The 18,881-nt window shown below is 45.1% G+C and overlaps 1 protein-coding gene across 1 annotated transcript; it reads right to left on the bottom strand.

The window, feature by feature from the left end:
* Positions 1-667: 667 nt before the first annotated feature.
* LOC137217805 (ubiquitin-like modifier-activating enzyme 1) lies at positions 668-17,636 on the bottom strand. Its single transcript, XM_067724767.1, is given in 27 exon segments — positions 668-969; positions 1,128-1,228; positions 1,333-1,434; positions 1,718-1,909; positions 2,033-2,125; positions 2,357-2,445; positions 4,216-4,402; positions 4,526-4,600; positions 5,262-5,457; positions 5,679-5,743; positions 7,425-7,621; positions 7,744-7,909; positions 10,360-10,516; positions 10,848-10,927; positions 11,018-11,122; positions 11,242-11,418; positions 11,542-11,688; positions 11,776-11,873; positions 13,749-13,881; positions 13,997-14,087; positions 14,320-14,426; positions 15,068-15,202; positions 15,297-15,465; positions 15,569-15,627; positions 15,760-15,931; positions 16,534-16,594; positions 17,575-17,636. Coding segments are annotated over 27 exon segments (3,333 nt in total). The 5' UTR covers positions 17,618-17,636; the 3' UTR covers positions 668-833.
* Between the last annotated feature and the right edge of the window lie 1,245 nt (positions 17,637-18,881).

Below are 18,881 nucleotides of genomic sequence, written 5' to 3'. Positions count from 1 at the left end.
CGGGCCGGTGAGCAGACCAGCCTCTCGCGCTGGTGAGTGCCAGTCAGCACCGACACTCTGTGCGGGAACCTCCCCGCTTTGCCTTCCGCACCCGTTGCTGTGCTCTCCTCCGCGGCCCCGAAGCCCCCCGCTCCACCTCCCGCAGTCTCCGCCCGCAAAGGGGCTCCTCGTGTGTGGAAGCCTTTCCTCCCTCACAGCTCCCTCCCACTGGTGCAGGTCCCGTCCCTATCCTTTTGTCTCTGTTTTTTCTTTTTTTCTTCTGCCCTATCCAGGTATGTGGGGACTTTCTTGCCTTTTGGGATGTCTGAGGTCTTCTGCCAGCGTTCAGTAGGTGTTCTGTAGGAGTTGTGTCACGTGTAGATGTATTTCTGGTGTATCTGTGGGGAGGATGGTGATCTCTGCGTCTTACTCTTCCACCATCTTCCTCAACTCCCCCTCTATTTCTTTTTAAACAGAGAGGACAAAGGAAAAAATTGCAAACCAATGATTTACCAGAACAGTTGGATTTAATCTTTTCTCATAAGCTTGGATGTGAGGTGAATTCCATGCTGGTGCGGAGAGGCTGAGCCTTTTGTATTATCACCTGAACCTACAGAGCCGAAGAAAGACTGGTCTTTCTCACAGACAACAGGATACAGGCCTTTGACCAAAGAAGGATATGACACACTCGGATTAATAACTCTTTATTAAGAATTCCAACTCCAAACATTAGAAAGCAGCAACAACAACAAAAAGTTCTCAGAAGAACTTAAGGCTCAGCGTTGGCCACAACTATGAGAGAAACGGAAATAGATTGACTTGACTGAGAATGAGGTAGGTGGGTGTAGAGGGGATCAGCGAATGGTGTATCGTACATAGGGGACCTCCACACCCTCGCCGCTCTCGTCGTTGCAGCACAGCTCAAGCACCAGTGCTTGAATGTGGTGTCCCAGCTTTTGCTTTGATACTCGTCTCACTATTGCTGTCATCCTGGGGTGAGGAAAAAGAGGGTCAGGGAAGTAGAAAGAGAGGAAAGGACTTACGGAGACAACTAAAGTAAGGAGAACAGTGAACATGAGTCGCATAGCTAGCTGATGCTTCCCACCCCAGGCAGGACCTGTTTCTGCTTTCCCACTGGCCCGACTCACGGCTGATCCAACTGTTCCTTGAGCTTGCTTGCTGTCATGAAAAAGGAGTAGAGCATGGATCTACCTTGGCACAGCATGGTGATCTCTAACTTGTGCTCTGTCTGAAGAGGGTGGAAAGGAGGAGGGGCAACAGTGTCACTGGGATGGACAGTACCAGTAACCTGGGCAACCAACACCACAGGTGCAGTGAATGAAAGGGCCCTACCTTAAAGTAGTCAAGGAACTGCTTGAGGGTCATCTCTTCACCATTAGGCTGCAGCCCCTGGACCTCAAAGCGATCCCACAATGTCCACTGCTGGTTATAGTACTGTGGGACAAAGCACAGAGTAAAGCACAAAGAGTAAAACGGGAGCAAGCCCAGATCATATGCTCCTCTTTATTTCACAAACATGCCAGTTCCATTCCTACTTTGCACAGGTTCAACCAATGAACAAAGGATACACAAAATTAAAGAAAGCCTCTCACCAGAGCCAGTTCTACGGAGATAAGATACACACAACCTCTACACACACACACACACACACACACACACACACACAGTCACTCACTGATGGGCAACACCAAAGGTTTCTGTAAAAGCCAGCCCTTACCTGGTGATGGTGTGGGGCAAGGGGCTCAGAGAAGCTGAAAAAGGGCAGGGCCAAGTTGATGAAGCTGTTCTTATAGGACTCAAGCTCTTGGTGTCCCTGCACCACCTTGTACAGCTCCAGACATGCAAGGCCAACTATAGCTGCTGTGGTTGTGGCAATGGCTGGAATGATCTTCCCTGCAATCAACTTGCTCTGTAACGCAGAAGGTGATGAGCAGATGTAGTTGTTAGAGATGTTCAAGGTCTACAGAAGAGGTCAAATGTGGCAGACTCGAACTTGGAAAATGGTGCAAGCTTAGGTCTAGACTATTGTTACCTTATGCCGGTCAGCAGGGGGAATGTTATAGTTCTCTGCCCGGAGACTGGATGCAGCCACAACGAAATCCATGTGAAAGTTGCTGTCATCATCCTATTGTGAGTGGAGACAGAGGAAGAACAGGAGAGACAGAGTTAAAGGAAAAAAAGGTTTCCTGGATACTGGGGACTGAGGTATATTCACCTCAATTACCTGCCGGACCAGCCAAATACTGGCCCAGACCACAAAAGATAATTGGGCCATGTGGCAGGCCTGTAATCCCCACAAAAGCTTAGGATGGCTCAGCCCGTCCTCCTACGCTGTTGAAGGTCCCCATCACAGCACCTTCTCAAAGTTGATGGGGTACATCTTGAACCCAGGGAGGCTCTCTGGGCTGGGCAGCATGGCCTTGAGCTCCTGCAGGCGGTTATCATCTGCGGAAAGGGAGGTCATAATACATGTTAGTCCTTAGATACATGTTAGATCCCAGGTCAGGGTCTGAGGTGAAAGCAGGAGTCCAGGGTGGGGCAGAGATGTTCAGGCAGATAAAGGATTTGAAAAGGAGAGACATCGTGGGAAAGAGTAAAAAGAAGGGGGAAAGACAGGGCAGAAAACACCTCAGAAAAGAAAAAGGCAGACAGATGTGTGGGACATGGAGATATATTTAGAGACACTGAGGGAAACAGATAAAGCCACTAAGAAAGGATGTAGACAGCAGCACTAATCGTAAGAGGTATGAGGTGAAAGCAACAGAAGTTGTTCACTGATGAATGAGTGGATAGAAAAACGTGATCTATCCATCCAATGAAATATTAAGCCTTAAAAATCCATTCAATGAAATATTAAGCCTTCCAAAATGGAAGTCTACTATATCTAAAGACGGTTAAGATGGAAAATCTTTTGTGTTTCTTACCACATTTTAAAAAAAAGGATGTCAACGAGAACATAACTGAAAGAGAAAGACATAGAGAGAGAAAGGGAGACATGAAGGAAGATATAAGGGAAAACAGGAGACAGAGGGATAAAAGATACAGAAAGGGGCACTGGGGGAAAATGCACAGACAGCAAAGAAGAGAGTAATATGAAATGGGATAAACCTGAGAAAATTTGAAGAGGGGGACCAAGGGGAATAAAGGTGAAGATTAAGAGAATGTACAGAGAATGAGAAAGTACAAAATACCTGAAAGGGAGACACGTAGGGAGATATATAAAGAAAATATAAGAAGAGGAACATGAGAGAGTAGTTATTTGGGACGGGAAATGTGGGAGATATATGAGGAGGGGAGACATACACAGACGAAGAAATTGAAGCATATATACAAAGAAGATAAAATGTAGAGGAAGACTTACAGAGCATGAGACAGGATAGGGGAGAGGGAGGGAAATTTGAGTTGGGGGGTAGTTATAGATGGAGAGATGAGGAGGGCTATCTAGAGAGGGAGATGAGGAAAGATACATGGAGGTTAAAAATAGGGTAGGCCTTCCCTGGTGGCGCACTGGTTGAGAATCTGCCTGCCAGTGCAGGGGACACGGGTTCGAGCCCTGGTCTGGGAGCATCCCACATGCCGCGGAGCAACTGGGCCCGTGAGCCACAACTACTGAGCCTGCGCGTCTGGAGCCTGTGCTCCACAACAAGAGAGGCCGCGACAGTGAGAGGCCCGCGCACCACGATGAAGGGTGGCCCCCGCTCACCGCAACTAGAGAAAGCCCTTGCACAGAAGCGAAGACCCAACACAGCCAAAATAAATACATAAATTAATAAAAAAAAAATAGGGTAAAGAGGCATACCAAAGGAAGGTGGGGAGGAGGATGAGGAGATCTATAATGAAATGAACCAAGGAAGAAATCAAGGCAGAGAGGCTACTGGTAAAGATCCTATCCATTTGTCCCTGCATATGAACACAAAAAGAAACAGAGGAAAGAACAAAACAAAGCAAACACACACACAGAAAAGAGATGGACAGCTGGTGCACCTGAGAGAGAAAGAGTGGGAAGAACAAAGTAGTAGCGCATCAGAGAATTTGCCTCAACCAACCAGCCTTACTTTAAATTGGAAGAAGCAAGCACCAGAGGACAGTGTGGATAAATCTCAGGCCTGAGATCTCAGAGCAGAGCCAGTGGCAGAACACAAGTACAGAGGAGGCTTGCATAGATAGGTGATAAGTAGGATGCTAGCTCTAGGCCAACCAGTTAAACACCCTCACCAACACAGGAAGTGGTCTGCAGCTCCTGGTCAGAAACATGGATCTTGACACCAGACTTCGGGGTGAACTCAGGGACTTGCACAGACTGAATGAGTATGGTCACAGCAGCTCGGTCCTGAGAGCCCCTCAGCCCATAGGTCTGGGCAAACAGGTTGGCAGCAGCTATCACGTAGTCCAGATGCAGGGGCTAAGAGAAGGCAAGGTATGGAGGGGTAAGCATATCAGTACTCACCTAAGGAGCCGCAGCCTCCTTCCCATCCACGTACCCACATTGTACCCGACTGTAGGAGACCCGAGGGAGGAGACTTACATTGCTGACATCAAAGATGAGCGGGTGTGGACAGCGCTTAGGCCCAGACCAGAAAGGGGCTCCTGAGCTTGTAAGCTAGGAAAACAGAACGATTGGGGGGAGTGGGACCTGAGAGGAGAGGTCTTTCTGATAATTGTCACTCTTCATTTTCAAGCCCGGAAGTCCCAACTTAATATATCGCTGGGCACTCACTTTGTGCCAGACACAGAGCTATTTATGAAAATTTTATGGATTGCCAGGCATGTACTAACATGATTAATTTATTAACTTAATAAATATCAATTAGCCCTCATAAAACTCTCATGAAATTAGGTCACCATTATTCCTACGTCCTACGTGAGGATACTGAGGTACAGAGAGGAAATACATGATTAGTCCCAATATCAAATGCAGTTGAGACTTGAACTCACCTAGGTCCTGTGCTCTTAACACCAAAACTTCTCTTCTACAATCTCTGTAGCCCTGACTGGGAATCTGGAATGACTCATCTCATGTCTAAGGGAAACAGGTACCAAGTATCTCGCTTGAGAGAACAGGGATGGGCAGGTAGAGGAGAGAGGTTGGGAGGAACAGGTCTTTGACTTCAAAAATCACTCGCTTAATCATTTTATGAGATCTCTGGGACTTGGTGGACTTGCCACAACTGGATTAACTGCAATGAATCATGTCAAAAGCGTGTAGCAAACTGCTTCCAGTAAGCCTATTCTGACAAACGGACCCCACGAGAGTGTAATACCAGGTTCGGAGGAAAGTTGTGCAGCAGCTGCCTGATGTTGTTGGAGTACTGGGTGTGCCAGTGGTAGTAAGCCCAGGTCACAGAGTCAGCCCACGTATATGGCCGCTGAAGCACCAGGCTGCGCTGCACAGCCTCCAGCACCTCCAGGCGTTGGGTGCCTTCCAGGTACAGTGTTTGCTCCACAAACGTTGAATCTCTATCTAGAATTAGAGGGGACACAAACTCAGAATTACACAGTGATCCCAGAGTGAGCTTAACTCCGTGAAAAGTCAGTGCTGACTCCCAAAGTTATAAGGCCCAAGGAATCATTAGTTTATTCGAAAAGTAGGCCAGGTCCTAAGTGTTACACTGGTTACAGAATGCTCTGACTGACAGGCAGGAGACAGGGTGAGCGAGGATTTGGACAGACCTACTCACATTAGGTACTGGTTGACGTTTTCTGCTGGCTGCTTGAAGAGACCTTCAAACTCATCCCGAGCCCACTGCAGACAGAGCAAATAAACACTACGTGGGTTATCGGAAACAAATAAGTTTCTGTAGGCATTAGGAACACCATCAGGAAATAGAGCAAATAGGAAGAGCATGGCTGCTATGGGAGAAGAGAGGAAGGAAGCCCTCCCAATGTGGCTCCTCAAGCTTGTCAAAACCCCACCACTTCAATTTAAAAACCAATGATCTTAATCTGGGCAGAGGTTAACACACAAGTGTACATTCATGCAGAATTTATGAAGATGTACACCTTACCCTAGATAATGTCAGGCCTCAATAAAAGAAAAAGTTCACACCAAGAATAAAACATGAACGATCTCTATGCAGGTTCTGGGGACTGGTCAGCAAGTACGATAGAGGTTTGCCCCCTGAGAATTAGGAGGTCGATAAATAGTCACTGGTGAAGTGATCTGGAGCTTCTTGATGCTGGAAATCCAGGTTCAAATGCCAGCTCTGCCACAGTTTTGTGACCATCAGGTATATCTTCACTTGTGTATCCTCATTTCAAAAACATACACTGTAACAGTAAAACTACACCTCATGGAGTTAACAGGAAATAAGCAAACATGTACACATTTAAAGCTTACTTTGAAAGTCACAAGGACATACTGAGTGTAAATGCTTTACAGAAGTCCTGTGAGAGTTACTACTATCATTCCAATTTTACAGATAAGGAATCTGAAGCATGAAGAGGTTAAGTCCAAGGGCACGTAGTATATCTGTTTTTAAAGCCTTTTTATTGGCCTTTCTGCATGCTGGGTAGAGAGAACCATAACCTAGTAGAGGTTTTATACATATAGAAATGAACACACACACACAAACACATCTCTTTCTCTCTCCGTCTCTCTCTGTATCTACACACACACACACACACACACACACACACACACACACACACACACACACACACACACACACCCCGCCCCCCCCCCCCAACGTGGGATGTATGGACAGGGCGAAAGACACATACTGAACTGAGTCCACAAGTATAAACTCCTCCATTCTGGAAGGAAAAGTGACACACTGAACTGTTACTGCTCATTTTCTTCCTGTTCCCATACTTCCTAAACATAGCCTCAAAGACTGCATTAAGAATCATTTTGATAAAATGATGGTTATTTGTGGTTTGAAAGGGGACTGTAATTAGGGCCAAGTTCTGAGGGCCAGTTAATGGGGTGCTTTTACTTTGTCAATCTACATGATAGGTATGCTGTTCTGCGTGTATGTGTACTATATAAACACAACTATGCTGACAAGCTATTAAACATATTTTGGGAAACAATTAGAAAATTAGTCCTAAATACGGACTTAATACTAGAGATATTTAAATAACTAGCAGAGATGATATTAAGTTAATTTTGTTCAACAAGAAAATAGTATCCTGTATACAAAGAAAAATACCCTCACTTTTTAGATACACACTTCTTACATAAAGTACTTTACATGGTATAAATAATACTTCCCTGTATGTTTCCAAAATAAAAATTTCAAGTTAAAAAAAAATCATTTTGAAAAGCTTAGGCTGCTAGGTTTAAAGTGAGTGAAGGAGAGTTAAAGAGAGGGCAGATGTTACAAACACTGAGGCTTCATCATCTGAATAACAAGAGTTTGGCATCTGAGACACTGTCCAGGTACCTATCTGTTCCACCTCTTTCTCCCTGCAAGGCTGATCACCTGCAAAGTGTGCTCGATGGCATTCGGGAAGTTCTTCAGCGTGCAGATGGGGATGGACTTCTCAGGAGGGTCCTGGCTGGAGCTGTATGACTCTGTCAGGAAGGGGATAACCACTTGCACATTACCCTTGGTACCCAGTGTGCCTGACTCCAGAAGTGGCTTACGGTAGTACACACAGCAGCGGTCCATATACGTGCCTGTGAGAAAGTTGCAGCAGGTGAGGGTGGGGAAAATAACAACAGGATAGGACACGGTGACACACACTCCCTAAAACACACACATTACTCTCCCGTCATCCTCACCCACCCCCAAAACTCACGGGCATCCACATTGTCCAAGGCATTGGCCACACCATCCAGGTTTTGGAAGAAGTTATCATCATACACATGCTCTGTGTGAGGGCCCACACAGTTCTGATGGCTCATCACCCGGATGTGTGGATTTATCTGCCTCACAGGTGCAGCAGCTGTATCAGACTTCAATTTCTGGGTAGGGATGGAGAAACAGAACTGTCATTCATATAATCACCCAACAAAACGTTACAGAGCTGTTCTGAAAACTGATTTACGTAATGATGCACAAGACCTAGGCTCTGAGGTCAGGACGCTCTGTGGTCTATGACAAATGCCACACAGCTTGGGCTGGGACAAATGGGGAATGGGGTGAATAAAAAAGGAAAACAGTGATACAATAGGAGACAATGGCTTGAGTATCTGTTCTTTTGTTTACCGAACATCCATTGTTGTTTTTAGTTACTAGCACCCGGAGTTGGAGTGCATTCACCCAAAGAAAACCAAGGTCCTCTGAAATTACAAAAACAAAAAGGATCCTCTGAAAGTCCAAGTCAGATCACATTCCTCTCCTTCTCAAAACCCTCTATTGATTCCTACTTTCACTAAGGGTGAAATGAGCTGGTCCCTATTACTTTTACAACCTTCTCTCTTACCACGGTCTGTCTCTGTCTCTATTCCTTAAACACAGCAGGCATATTCCAACCTCAAGGTTTTGCTCACACTGTTACCTTCACCTGGCATACTCTTCCCTGAGATTTCTTCCTCTTCTCGTATATCACCTTTAATTCTCTGTGGAAATACCACCTTTCCAATGAGGATTTCCTTTACCATACTGCAAACCACCCTCTCATGGCACTTCCAGTTCTTTATCTTGTTTTTCATTCTTGCCCCTACACAGTATTTTTCACCTTCTTATGTTCTAACCACATACTGTGCAATTGTATTTATTATTTGCTGTAGCAGTTGCCCAAAATAACGATCTTAAAAAGACGTTGTTTTTTTTTTTTTATGTGATGCACAGCTATCAAGATTTCCTACATTAGACATTTAAACTCAGAAAATGTTAAAATATTATTACTCCATTTAAAAATGGAGGGGCTTCCCTGGTGACACAGTGGTTGAGAATCTGCCTGCTAATGCAGGGGACTCGGGTTCAAGCCCCGGTCTGGGAGCATCCCACATGCCGCGGAGCAACTAGGCCCGTGAGCCACAACTACTGAGCCTGCGCGTCTGGAGCCTGTGCTCCGCAACAAGAGAGGCCGCGGTAGTGAGAGGCCCACGCACCACGATGAAGAGTGGCCCCTGCTTGCCACAACTAGAGAAAGCCCTCGCACAGAAACGAAGACCCAACACAGCCAAAAATAAATAAATTAATTAATATAAATGGAATGATTCCATTATATAGTACAAACTTTATGAAAAAATCTCCAATACAAAACTTTAATGACAGGAGTCAAACTGTATTTACAGTTTTGCAAATATAAGTTCCATAATATCTTAGAAGATAGCTGAACTTTCATTATCTACTGCCTTTAATCTATTACATGTTTTGCTTGAAAGATGTGAGGGATATCCAGCCTTACAAAAAAATGTTTCAGTAACATTTTCAGATGACTGTTGATATTTTTCAAAAAGTACATCAAAACTTGACAAGTGATAGTACTTTAAAGTTTAGTTGCAAGATGAAATACTGAATCCACATCAATAGCCACTGTCTTTCTACGTTTTTGAATGGTTCTTTAGTTAATGCACAATTCTGTATCATCATGAATTGGTCTGGTCATTTGGTAAATACTGTGTCTTTGGGTTAGGGACAGCCTCCTAGAGCAGAGTGGAAAATTACCCTTTCACCTGATAAAATGAGGATAAAAGGGACACGATGTCTTAGTATTCTTAAAACAGTTGTAATCTTTTGGACTTGAGGAAAGAGTGCTGCCAACCTCCACTGCATTTGAGAATCTCTCATTTACTATGTCTTCTCACTAGACAAAAGCAGAAACCGTTCTTTTGCTATCTTATATATTCTAACTGCTTAAGTAGTACCTAGTATTTTCATGATGAAATGAAAGGAAAGATAAACACTGGGCAGGCAAAAATAACACTCAGCTTTACAGAAGACTTCCCAGATAGATCCCTCTATAACCTAGCTTCTATAGTTCCACATTAGCCGTAACCAAAGGCAAAAACATGGGTGGGGACAGGTGTAAACTCACAAATGAAAGTTCTCAATAAACAGCTGCTGGAAGAAAGACTGAATGGTAGAGAAAAAGAAATAAGGGAAGAACTGAAGGAAAGAGAGAAACAAAAACGTCCTAAGGCGGGCTTCCCAGGTGGTGCAGTGGTTGAGAGTCCGCCTGCCGATGCAGGAGACATGGGTTCGTGCCCCGGTCCGGGAAGATCCCACATGCCGCGGAGCAGCTGGGCCCGTGAGCCATGGCCGCTGAGCCTGCGCGTCCGGAGCCTGTGCTCCGCAACGGGAGAGGCCACAACGGTGAGAGGCCAGCATACAGCAAACACACACACACACACACACACACACACACACACACACACGTCCTAAGGCAATAAGACAGATAACAAGAAAAAGACAGGAGAAAAGTGAGAAACAAAGCTCAATTACTTACCATGTCCATTCCACTCACCCTGATATCCCAAGGCCGGAACAGAAACTGTCGATTCAGATTGGATTTTTCTATGGTGTCCATGTCTGTAATGGTGACTGCCCCGCCCTCCCCGCAGCCTAGCCCAATCATGGCAAAGTTCTTGAGCAGCTCACAGCCAACGGCCCCCACACCCACCTGGGAGGTGGCCAAGAAGAGAGGCAGAAGATGGTTAGGGTCACTGGCCTAACAAAGCCACTCACCAGTCCTCACTCCCCCTGGAGACGGCAAGAGGGGGTAAGAGGATCTACTACTGCATATTTAAGTCCCAGGGCCATAAAAATCCATGGTCATCTAAGGAAAGAGGCACAAGACTGGGGAATAAAGGACCTGGTATGAAGAAAATGGAGAAGGGATGAGATGAGGGTACAACCAAACACCCTCCCTTGTAAGCCAAGAGGAGACTCCAGAAGAGGTGGCCAGAGGCTAGGGGACATAAAGGTAGCTTTTGACCAAAAGGATCTCTCAGCAAGAAGTATCTCTGCTTGCCCAGCTTCTCTTGCAGGCCGGAGCCAAATACAGCCACCTGCCCATCATAACGGTTCTGGCACTGAGTCATGTGAAGAGAAGAGAGGGTTAGAGAAAAGGCACCTTAAAAAGAACCACAATAATGCCTTCTCCATGGGCCCCAATCACATACTGGAAGGCACGTGTCCTCTGTAAAGGCCTCTTGGTCCTCAGGGAGACACTCAATGGCATCAAAGTACAGCCACTGCATAACAGGCATAAACTTTCCAGAGCAGGCCTGAGGAGGGGGTAAGAAAGAGGAAGTGATCACTGGTTAATCAGAGCTGGACAGCAAGCAGCAGGGCCAGGAAGGAACCTGGCCCACTCCCAGCACTGTCCTTCTCCACTCGCACTGACCTTCATAACCTCCTGGGCAGCCACGCCCCCAATGAAGGAATTTATGAGTGCCAGATCCCCAGTAGCCACGTAAGCCAGCTTCCGGATGAGGTCTTCATCCAGACTCTTTTGCTGCACTGCTGGCAGAGTTCGAGCATCCACAGCCTGTGCTAGGGTCACCAGTTCCGTTGCATCCTCCTGGAAGGAGAAAAAGAACAATCACACCGCTGTGGGGAGAGGGAGAGGTAGAAAAACTAAATAGATGAAGAGGCATAGTGGAGCTTTGGTTCAAGGACCTGGCTGGCTTGCTCACCCATCTACCTCATTGTGGGGCCGAGGGGGCTGGCCATGCTGGGCACAGAACTGGTGCAGGGCCTGGAAGCCAATGTGCAGCTGAGGAGGGCGAGAATACTTGGCAAAATCTGTTATCACGAAGTCTGGCTCTGCCAGTGAGGTGGGCAAGGATTTCTGTGGAGAGCAAGATATCAGAATGAAAAAAGTAAAAAACGTAGAGATGCCTGGAACCCTACAGCACACCCTCCTGCTCATACTCACAAAGCTTATCTCCTTAGTTACTTTGATCTGACTGACAACGCCTCCACAGACATAGTCAGAGAAATTGGACGTATCACAGATACTAAAGGTGTAGGGACCTGGGGGATGAACAGAATGAAGGGTTATCTGTCAATTCATTCCTTCCCAAGACCAACAGCACTATCAAAACAGGAATGGGAAAACCTCCCACTCCCTTCCTCCCCTAACCCCCTCCCCCATACAGTGGGAGTTTGGAGTTAACAGATGTAAGCTATTATATACAGAATGGATAAACAACAAGGTCCTACTGTAGAGCACGGAACTCTGTTCAGTATCCTGAGATAAACCATCATGGAAAAGAATATGAAAAAGAATGTATATATAGATAACTGAGTCCCTTTGCTGTAAAGCAAAAAGTAACACAACATTAAACATTAAATCAACTATCCTTCAACTAAGAAATATAAATAAGGTATAGTACATCATAAAAAAAACAACAAAAACACAACGCTGATTTCTTCAGACAGCACAGGTACCCTATGTCTAAATGCCACTCTAGAGAAAAAGAAGTAAGCCCTGAAAGGATCCAATGGCAGCTACATAATTTCTCTAGAACAAACTCAAAAATAGTAAAGGAACACAAAACACAACTCCAAAAAACTAACATTCACAATTACCTTCCATCCATCAAAGCTTACCAGAACACGGATCTGTGGCTTTAGTTTTCATCAAATTTGTAAATTTTTGGCCATTATTTCTTCAAAACCTCTTTCGGCCCACCCCTTTGTTGGGAATTTCTTTGACATGTGAAATATATTTATAATAGTTGTTTTAATGTTCTTGACCAGTGCTCTGACATAACAGATGTGATTAACAAAATTAACACACAAGAAAAAATCAGGAGATTTAACAAAGTAGAAGAAACTATCCGAAATACAACGAAGAGTGGGAGAAAAAGACAAAAGAGTCAAGTGGCTTAATATACATGTAATTCGAGTTCTGGAAAGAGATAATGCGGTGGCAGTGAGCTGCGAAAGTAATATTTTCAAAAAAAATTATGGCCAGAAATTTTCCCAATTTGATAAAACTATAAACCCATAGTTAATATAAATTTAATAACTGCAAAAGAGACATGGAGAAAACTATACTAATGTATATCATAATCCCATTGATTAAGATCAGTGATAGAGAAAATAAGCACATTAGATACAGAAAAACAAGGATAAGAATAGCAGACTTCCTGTGGAAAATAAGGCAGGAAAGACAATAGAGCAGTATCTTTAAAGCAATGAAATCTAAAATGCTACACTCTGTAAAAACAACTTTCAAAAACACAGGCAAAATGAGATTTCAAGCATTAAAAAGCTAAAAGAATCACCACCAGCAGATCCCATTCCACAACATACATTAAAGGCTTTCTTTGGCAGAAGAAAAATGGCATCAGATGCAAATGTAGAGCCACAGAAAAGTATACTGGAAATGGTGATTATGTGGGTAAAAACAAACTTTCTTAAATCTTTTCAACAATATAACTGTGAAGTCAAAAATAATGTATTGAGAAGTTTATGGCATACACAAAATATACGACGACAGCAAATGGTGAACCAGAAAGTGGAAATATTTTGTTGTAAGTTTTTCTTTAATATGTGCGGTGATGAAGTATTACTTAGAGATTGTTATACTATACATTCTAAAACGGTTTAAAGAAAGAAACAGATATAGTCAATGGGTCAAAAAATAATAATGGAATCAAATACTAGTGGTATAAACCTTTTCTGCCTGTAGCTCAGTTCACATGTCTTTATTAAGGCTACCTGGACACATCTCTTCTAAGTCCCAAGTCAGATTTCAGAGAGGCATCTCCTCTTGGACTTTGGTACAAGTCAAGACTACAGATATGTGTCACCTCTTGGGCTGTGGGTCAGCCCACACCACAGGGACAATTCTCTCTTTGATCTGGGCAACCATTTCTTGCCCCACCAGTCTTGGCATACCCAGGACTTCGATCTCTAGGGGAGAGATGCCATTGAGTTCATTCATGCCCTGAACTTCCATGAAGGAGACGAAGTCACCGCTCTCAAACCCGTGTCAGGCCTCATCCAGGCAGGTTACAACACCAGGGTTGTCCTGGTTGGAAGAGAAGTAAAGAAAGCCTCAGAGGTAGGATCAGGGTACCAGGAGCATAAAGGAGGACTATGGCTACCCACATGCCTGCCAGAACCCCTGGGGCCAACCTCCTTACCTTGGTAACCATAGAAATCATAGCACTGAGAGGCTGCTCCCCATTGGAATCCGTCAGGATCATCTCCTCTCCAAAGTCACAGAACAACTGCCTGTAAAAGGACACAACAGGACGGGTGCCTGAGACCCTTAGACATAGTGAATACTTCCTAAGAAAGCTTAGCCATCACTGCCCACAATCAGTGCTCGTGCCAACTGGGGAGAGGTGAACATGGAGAATGGAAAACCTGGTGGGCTGAGAGTAGCATTACGGCACTGGGAACCAGGGGGTCTTAGCCTGGGGCCTGGGAGGAGCTGGGGATAAAGGCAGAAGCAGGCACTCACCCAAACAGACCCCGAGTGTCTGCCACGACCAGCTTGATTCCACGGCTGTGACAAAACTCACCCACCCGCAGCTGGTCCTCCAAAGGAGAGTCGGTAAGGACCACCACCTGTAACAAGAAGGAAGCTCATGCAAAGGGACTGGCATTGGGGTGAAGGGAAATAAGAAAATAAAGGAGAAAGGCAGGCCAGGGGTTGGCAGAATGTCAGGACTAAAGCTTACTGGTTCAGACCTTTTCTACAAATATTTACAAAGTATGCATGTCATACTCAGTGAGGGTAAAACTCAATGAAGAGAAATATGAAACCCCACACTATGACAAGAAAAGTAAAGCAGTATTAGGAGGACGGAATTTGAAGACCAACTAATTCACTTATTTGAAAAACACCCATTCCTGCCTGCCTACAACCCTGCATGTTCTGGGAGTCGAACAACGGGTCACAGTCTGTTCCCAGTTAAAGTTTGGGTTTATCCCCAAATCCTACACTCATCTGCTTCAATTCTCAAATAAAACAAAACAGAACAAAGCAAAGCCTGCTCAGCGATGATTTGTAGGGAATCTTTGAATTCCCTTCCTTATTCACCAGGATAAGTTCCTACTGCTGCATCAGGAGTTCCAGTGCCCAAGTTCTCTGGGAAACCCCAGGGCAAGCACCCACAGGGCTGGTCCATTAAATAAATCCTGAGCAAACCAACCAGGAAAAGGATCTGAGAGTGTAAGTCAGGAGGCAGCGTGATGCTGCAACGTACCTGGAAACCACTAAGGAAGTCATCAACAAGGGCCCCAGTGTAGGTGGTGACGGGCACATAGCTGTTGAGTTCAGCAAGGTGGGGCTGTGATGCCTCAGCCCGGTTCTTACCGATGTCCTCCTCCCTTAGGTAGAACTACAAGGAGGTACAAGAAGGAAAGAAGTGAAGTGAATGCAGACACCAGGGGGTTTGGTGCTTGGGCAAGGGGAAGGGATCCAGGAACAGGTACCTGGGATGAGAGGTCAGCCCACTGGGCAGTGCCCTGGTCATGGAGGGTGACAGCTTTGACCCCACCAAGGATGATGTTCTTCGCAATCTCCACCCCTAGGCCCCGAAGGCCCGACACCAGCACAGTGGAAGTCTGGAGATGCTTCATAGCCTCATGGCCCAGGACATACCTGCCAGATTTGAAGGAGACTCTAGGTCAGGGCTTGGCCCACCCAACTCTATCCTCTCTGTGCCCCCCTCCTGCTTCGCATTCCCAGGCTCAGCCATACTCACAGCTGCCGGGAGTAAAGACCCTCATTTATGTCTGTTGCACTGCCTGTTTTTGGCATTCCCTAGGAATGGAGGGGAAAAGAGTTTCAGCAAGACAGCAAAAAAAAAAAAAAAAAAAAACGCTTAAATAAGAGGTACTTTCCCACCAACCACAATACCATCCCACCTCCAAGATTTAGGGAAAAGACACTCACGTTGGTCGGTTCTGATGGCACTTTGAACATTACAGAACACGCAGAAGGGCAATCAGAACTTGCTTTTGGATCAGGCCCAGACATACAACGTTTCTTCAATAGTGGCAAAGTGGACATCTTTAGACAAAGGAGCCAGATACGGGGAGGCTTTTCTCTTTTGTTAGTGGTAACTCTGGTGGAGAGAAAGACTTAAGTACTAGCATCCTCATTTCAAGAACGGAAACATGAAGACATGCTAGGTACTAGAGCTACTCTGAGAGGGAGGAAAGAGGAGGCTGAGCTCAGACAGTTGCTTTTCCCTAGGAATGGAGGATAAAAAGTTTCAGGAAGATAACAGACTAAAAGACTGAGTGAGCAGACACTGGCTAGATTGGGAAGTCTGGCTGGGCTTCTGTGACTAATGATGCAGAGCACCATGCAGGCTGAACAGATGCTGAGAAGGGGATCTAGTATGATGGAAGTGTGCTGGGGGAAGGGTTGTATGATAACGATATAGGGGCCTATGAGGCTGAAAGCAGAAGTTGAGGGCTTGTGAATGAAGATATTGGCAACTGGAAAGGCCCTAGGGGAGACTATAAGGCAAGATGTGGAGTAACAGGATCTTAAAAGAAGGTGGGAAAACCTGTTTGCTTTTGAATGCACAGGTAGAGCCCTGGGCAAGACTGTGAAGGTGAGTCTCTGATAGGGCTGGTGAGAACCAAAATTTGAAAGGGTCTATCAAATACTGGTGCAGGGAAGGATGTCTGCCAGATTATGTATCTGAAGAATTCCTACCTGGTATCTGGTCCCCCGGGAGCTTCTGAGAGAAGATACTTGGGATTATCTGCAAAGAATTCTGAGACGATGAAGAGGGGGGTATTTTCTAACAGCAGATATTGGGTTAGTAGTAAAGCATTTTAGTGAAGGACAAAGTTGGATTCGGAGGTGTTTTTGATGGAAAATGATAAAATGGAGTTTGGGAAGGTCGACGACTAAGTAGAAATGCTGGGTGTAGGAGCACTTCTTGAAGATGCCATAGGAAGGAAGGGCTTCAACGGCACGTAATAAAGGTCTATAAAGGGAAATGCTAAAACTATATATATATATATATATATATATATATATATATTTTTTTTTTTTTAAGTAGAAATGCTGCGTACAGAGTGATCTCTGACAGATGAGACTACCAGGGTGAGATGTGAGGAAGGGGTCTCTGAGAACGAGTCAGGGTCTGTGGTATTCCATAGTGTTGTACTTTTTTAGCTCTGAAAGGTGATTAGGAGGAGGAAAAAAGGGAGTGAAGTGTGAGTAAAGATGTTAAGAGAAAGGTCTCTTTTAGGGAAATGAGAGGGAAACAGACATTGTCAGGGCTCCGGTTCCTCTTGGAAGCTGTGAGGATAGTAATTTTGGTTTAAGGTCTTCAATGTAATACACTGACTGGGAATATTGAATCTGGTGCTATAACAAGCTAGACCTGTGAAGGAATAAGGTTCTTGGCTAGAATTGTTGGACCCGAGACTCTAAAGGTAGGAACTGGGCCTCTGGATCCCTGAGGTCAGATTTCAGAACACAGGCAAGACAGAGTAACATCGGCTCCGCCCCAGCATCCGCCCCAATGCCGCCTCTCCAGCCCAGTTAGCCACCTCCAAGACCCTCCCGAAAAGCCTGCCCGGGGAGAGGTGCCGAGAAAGGCCGTTTGTTACAAATGCCCGTTCCCAGGGGTCGCTCCGCCGCCAACTCCATGTGGAGCCGAAGCCAAGCCCGGCCGCCGCCCTCTTTTTACTCCTCCTCCCCCGCCGGCTGGCTGGAGGAGAGCTGCGGCCGCCGCAGGCTTACCCTCTTCCCCTGACCACGCCTCCTTTACCTCAACCGCCGACATAAAATGGCGGCCGCTGAGCCGGAAGCCCAAACAAAAAGTTTGGTCCTGCTCGCCGTCGCACAGTGATTCGCAGTGAATCACTGGTGACGTCAGCAGCCCCTGGGAGACTCATTACTGAGTTCTGCCGTGTGCTGACGGCAGAAGGAAGACAGCTCCACCTAGTGGCTGCATTCAGTAAAATGGGTATAAACTGAAACACGCGTAGTTACATCGCTGAATCACTCTGAGGGAAGACAGCAAGCAAGAGAAGTCAAGACTTTTGTTCTCGAATTACACAAGACACTAGGTGTTAAGGGACTTCCTGAGTAGAAGTCCGTGCCGAAAGAGACTTGCAACAGAGGCATATGAAAGCAAACGGGTGCTAAAGTTTCCCGGAACTGCTTATGATTCTTTTTAACAGCACATATTTTAAGCATTTAAAATTTCTACTCTGCCACCTGAGCGCTCTGATTTCCGTTACTCACTCTTGAACTTAATAAGTGACTAGGGACCAATGCCTCACTGTCCTCTTCTATACAACTGTGATAACAGCAGCCACCTGATATGGTCAATATGTTATGAAATTTGAAATATTATGTACATGGAAATAAGATAAAATGAATACTCACTATTGTGTAAAAAGTTTACAGCAATGCTGTCTATGCACTAGACACTAAATGTTAAGTTTAAATATTCACGTAATATTTATATATGAATACACATTTTTCCTGTTAATATGAAATTGATTACGGGTGAAGATATACCCAGGCACCAGAGGAACTTCCATTTGGGGACATTATTTCATAATGAGGCCTTGAAACACCCTTCCACAGTGACCCTGAAAGCATAATGCTAATGTTACCAGTGCCCATGAACTAAGAAAAACACAATACCAAGTCATCACAGGCACCACCATTTAACAAACCTCCTGATACACAGTAAGCACCCAATGCATTTCTATTGAATAATGATAAGATATGACATTAACTGATTGCTAATATACAGTACACCTGTGTCTTTGACATTTTGCCGCTGGCATGCTCAGAAAAACATCTGGTAGAGTACACTGTAAAAGGATCTGGTCCCATGCTTTTATTTGTGGAAATTCTGATTACGAATCCAACCTCTTTATTACAGGTCTATTCAGATTTTCTAGTTTTTTACTTCGTTTTAGTCACTCTGTTTTTCCACTAACTTGACTATTTCATATAGTCAAAAGTAATGTCCAAGCGAATTCCTAACAATTCTCTTTATTTCTGTATGGTTTCATAGCCATTTTATCTTA

Source organism: Pseudorca crassidens, chromosome Y (genome assembly GCF_039906515.1).
Source record: "Pseudorca crassidens isolate mPseCra1 chromosome Y, mPseCra1.hap1, whole genome shotgun sequence".
Taxonomy (NCBI): domain Eukaryota; kingdom Metazoa; phylum Chordata; class Mammalia; order Artiodactyla; family Delphinidae; genus Pseudorca; species Pseudorca crassidens.
This window is presented reverse-complemented; position numbering and strand designations above follow the sequence as displayed.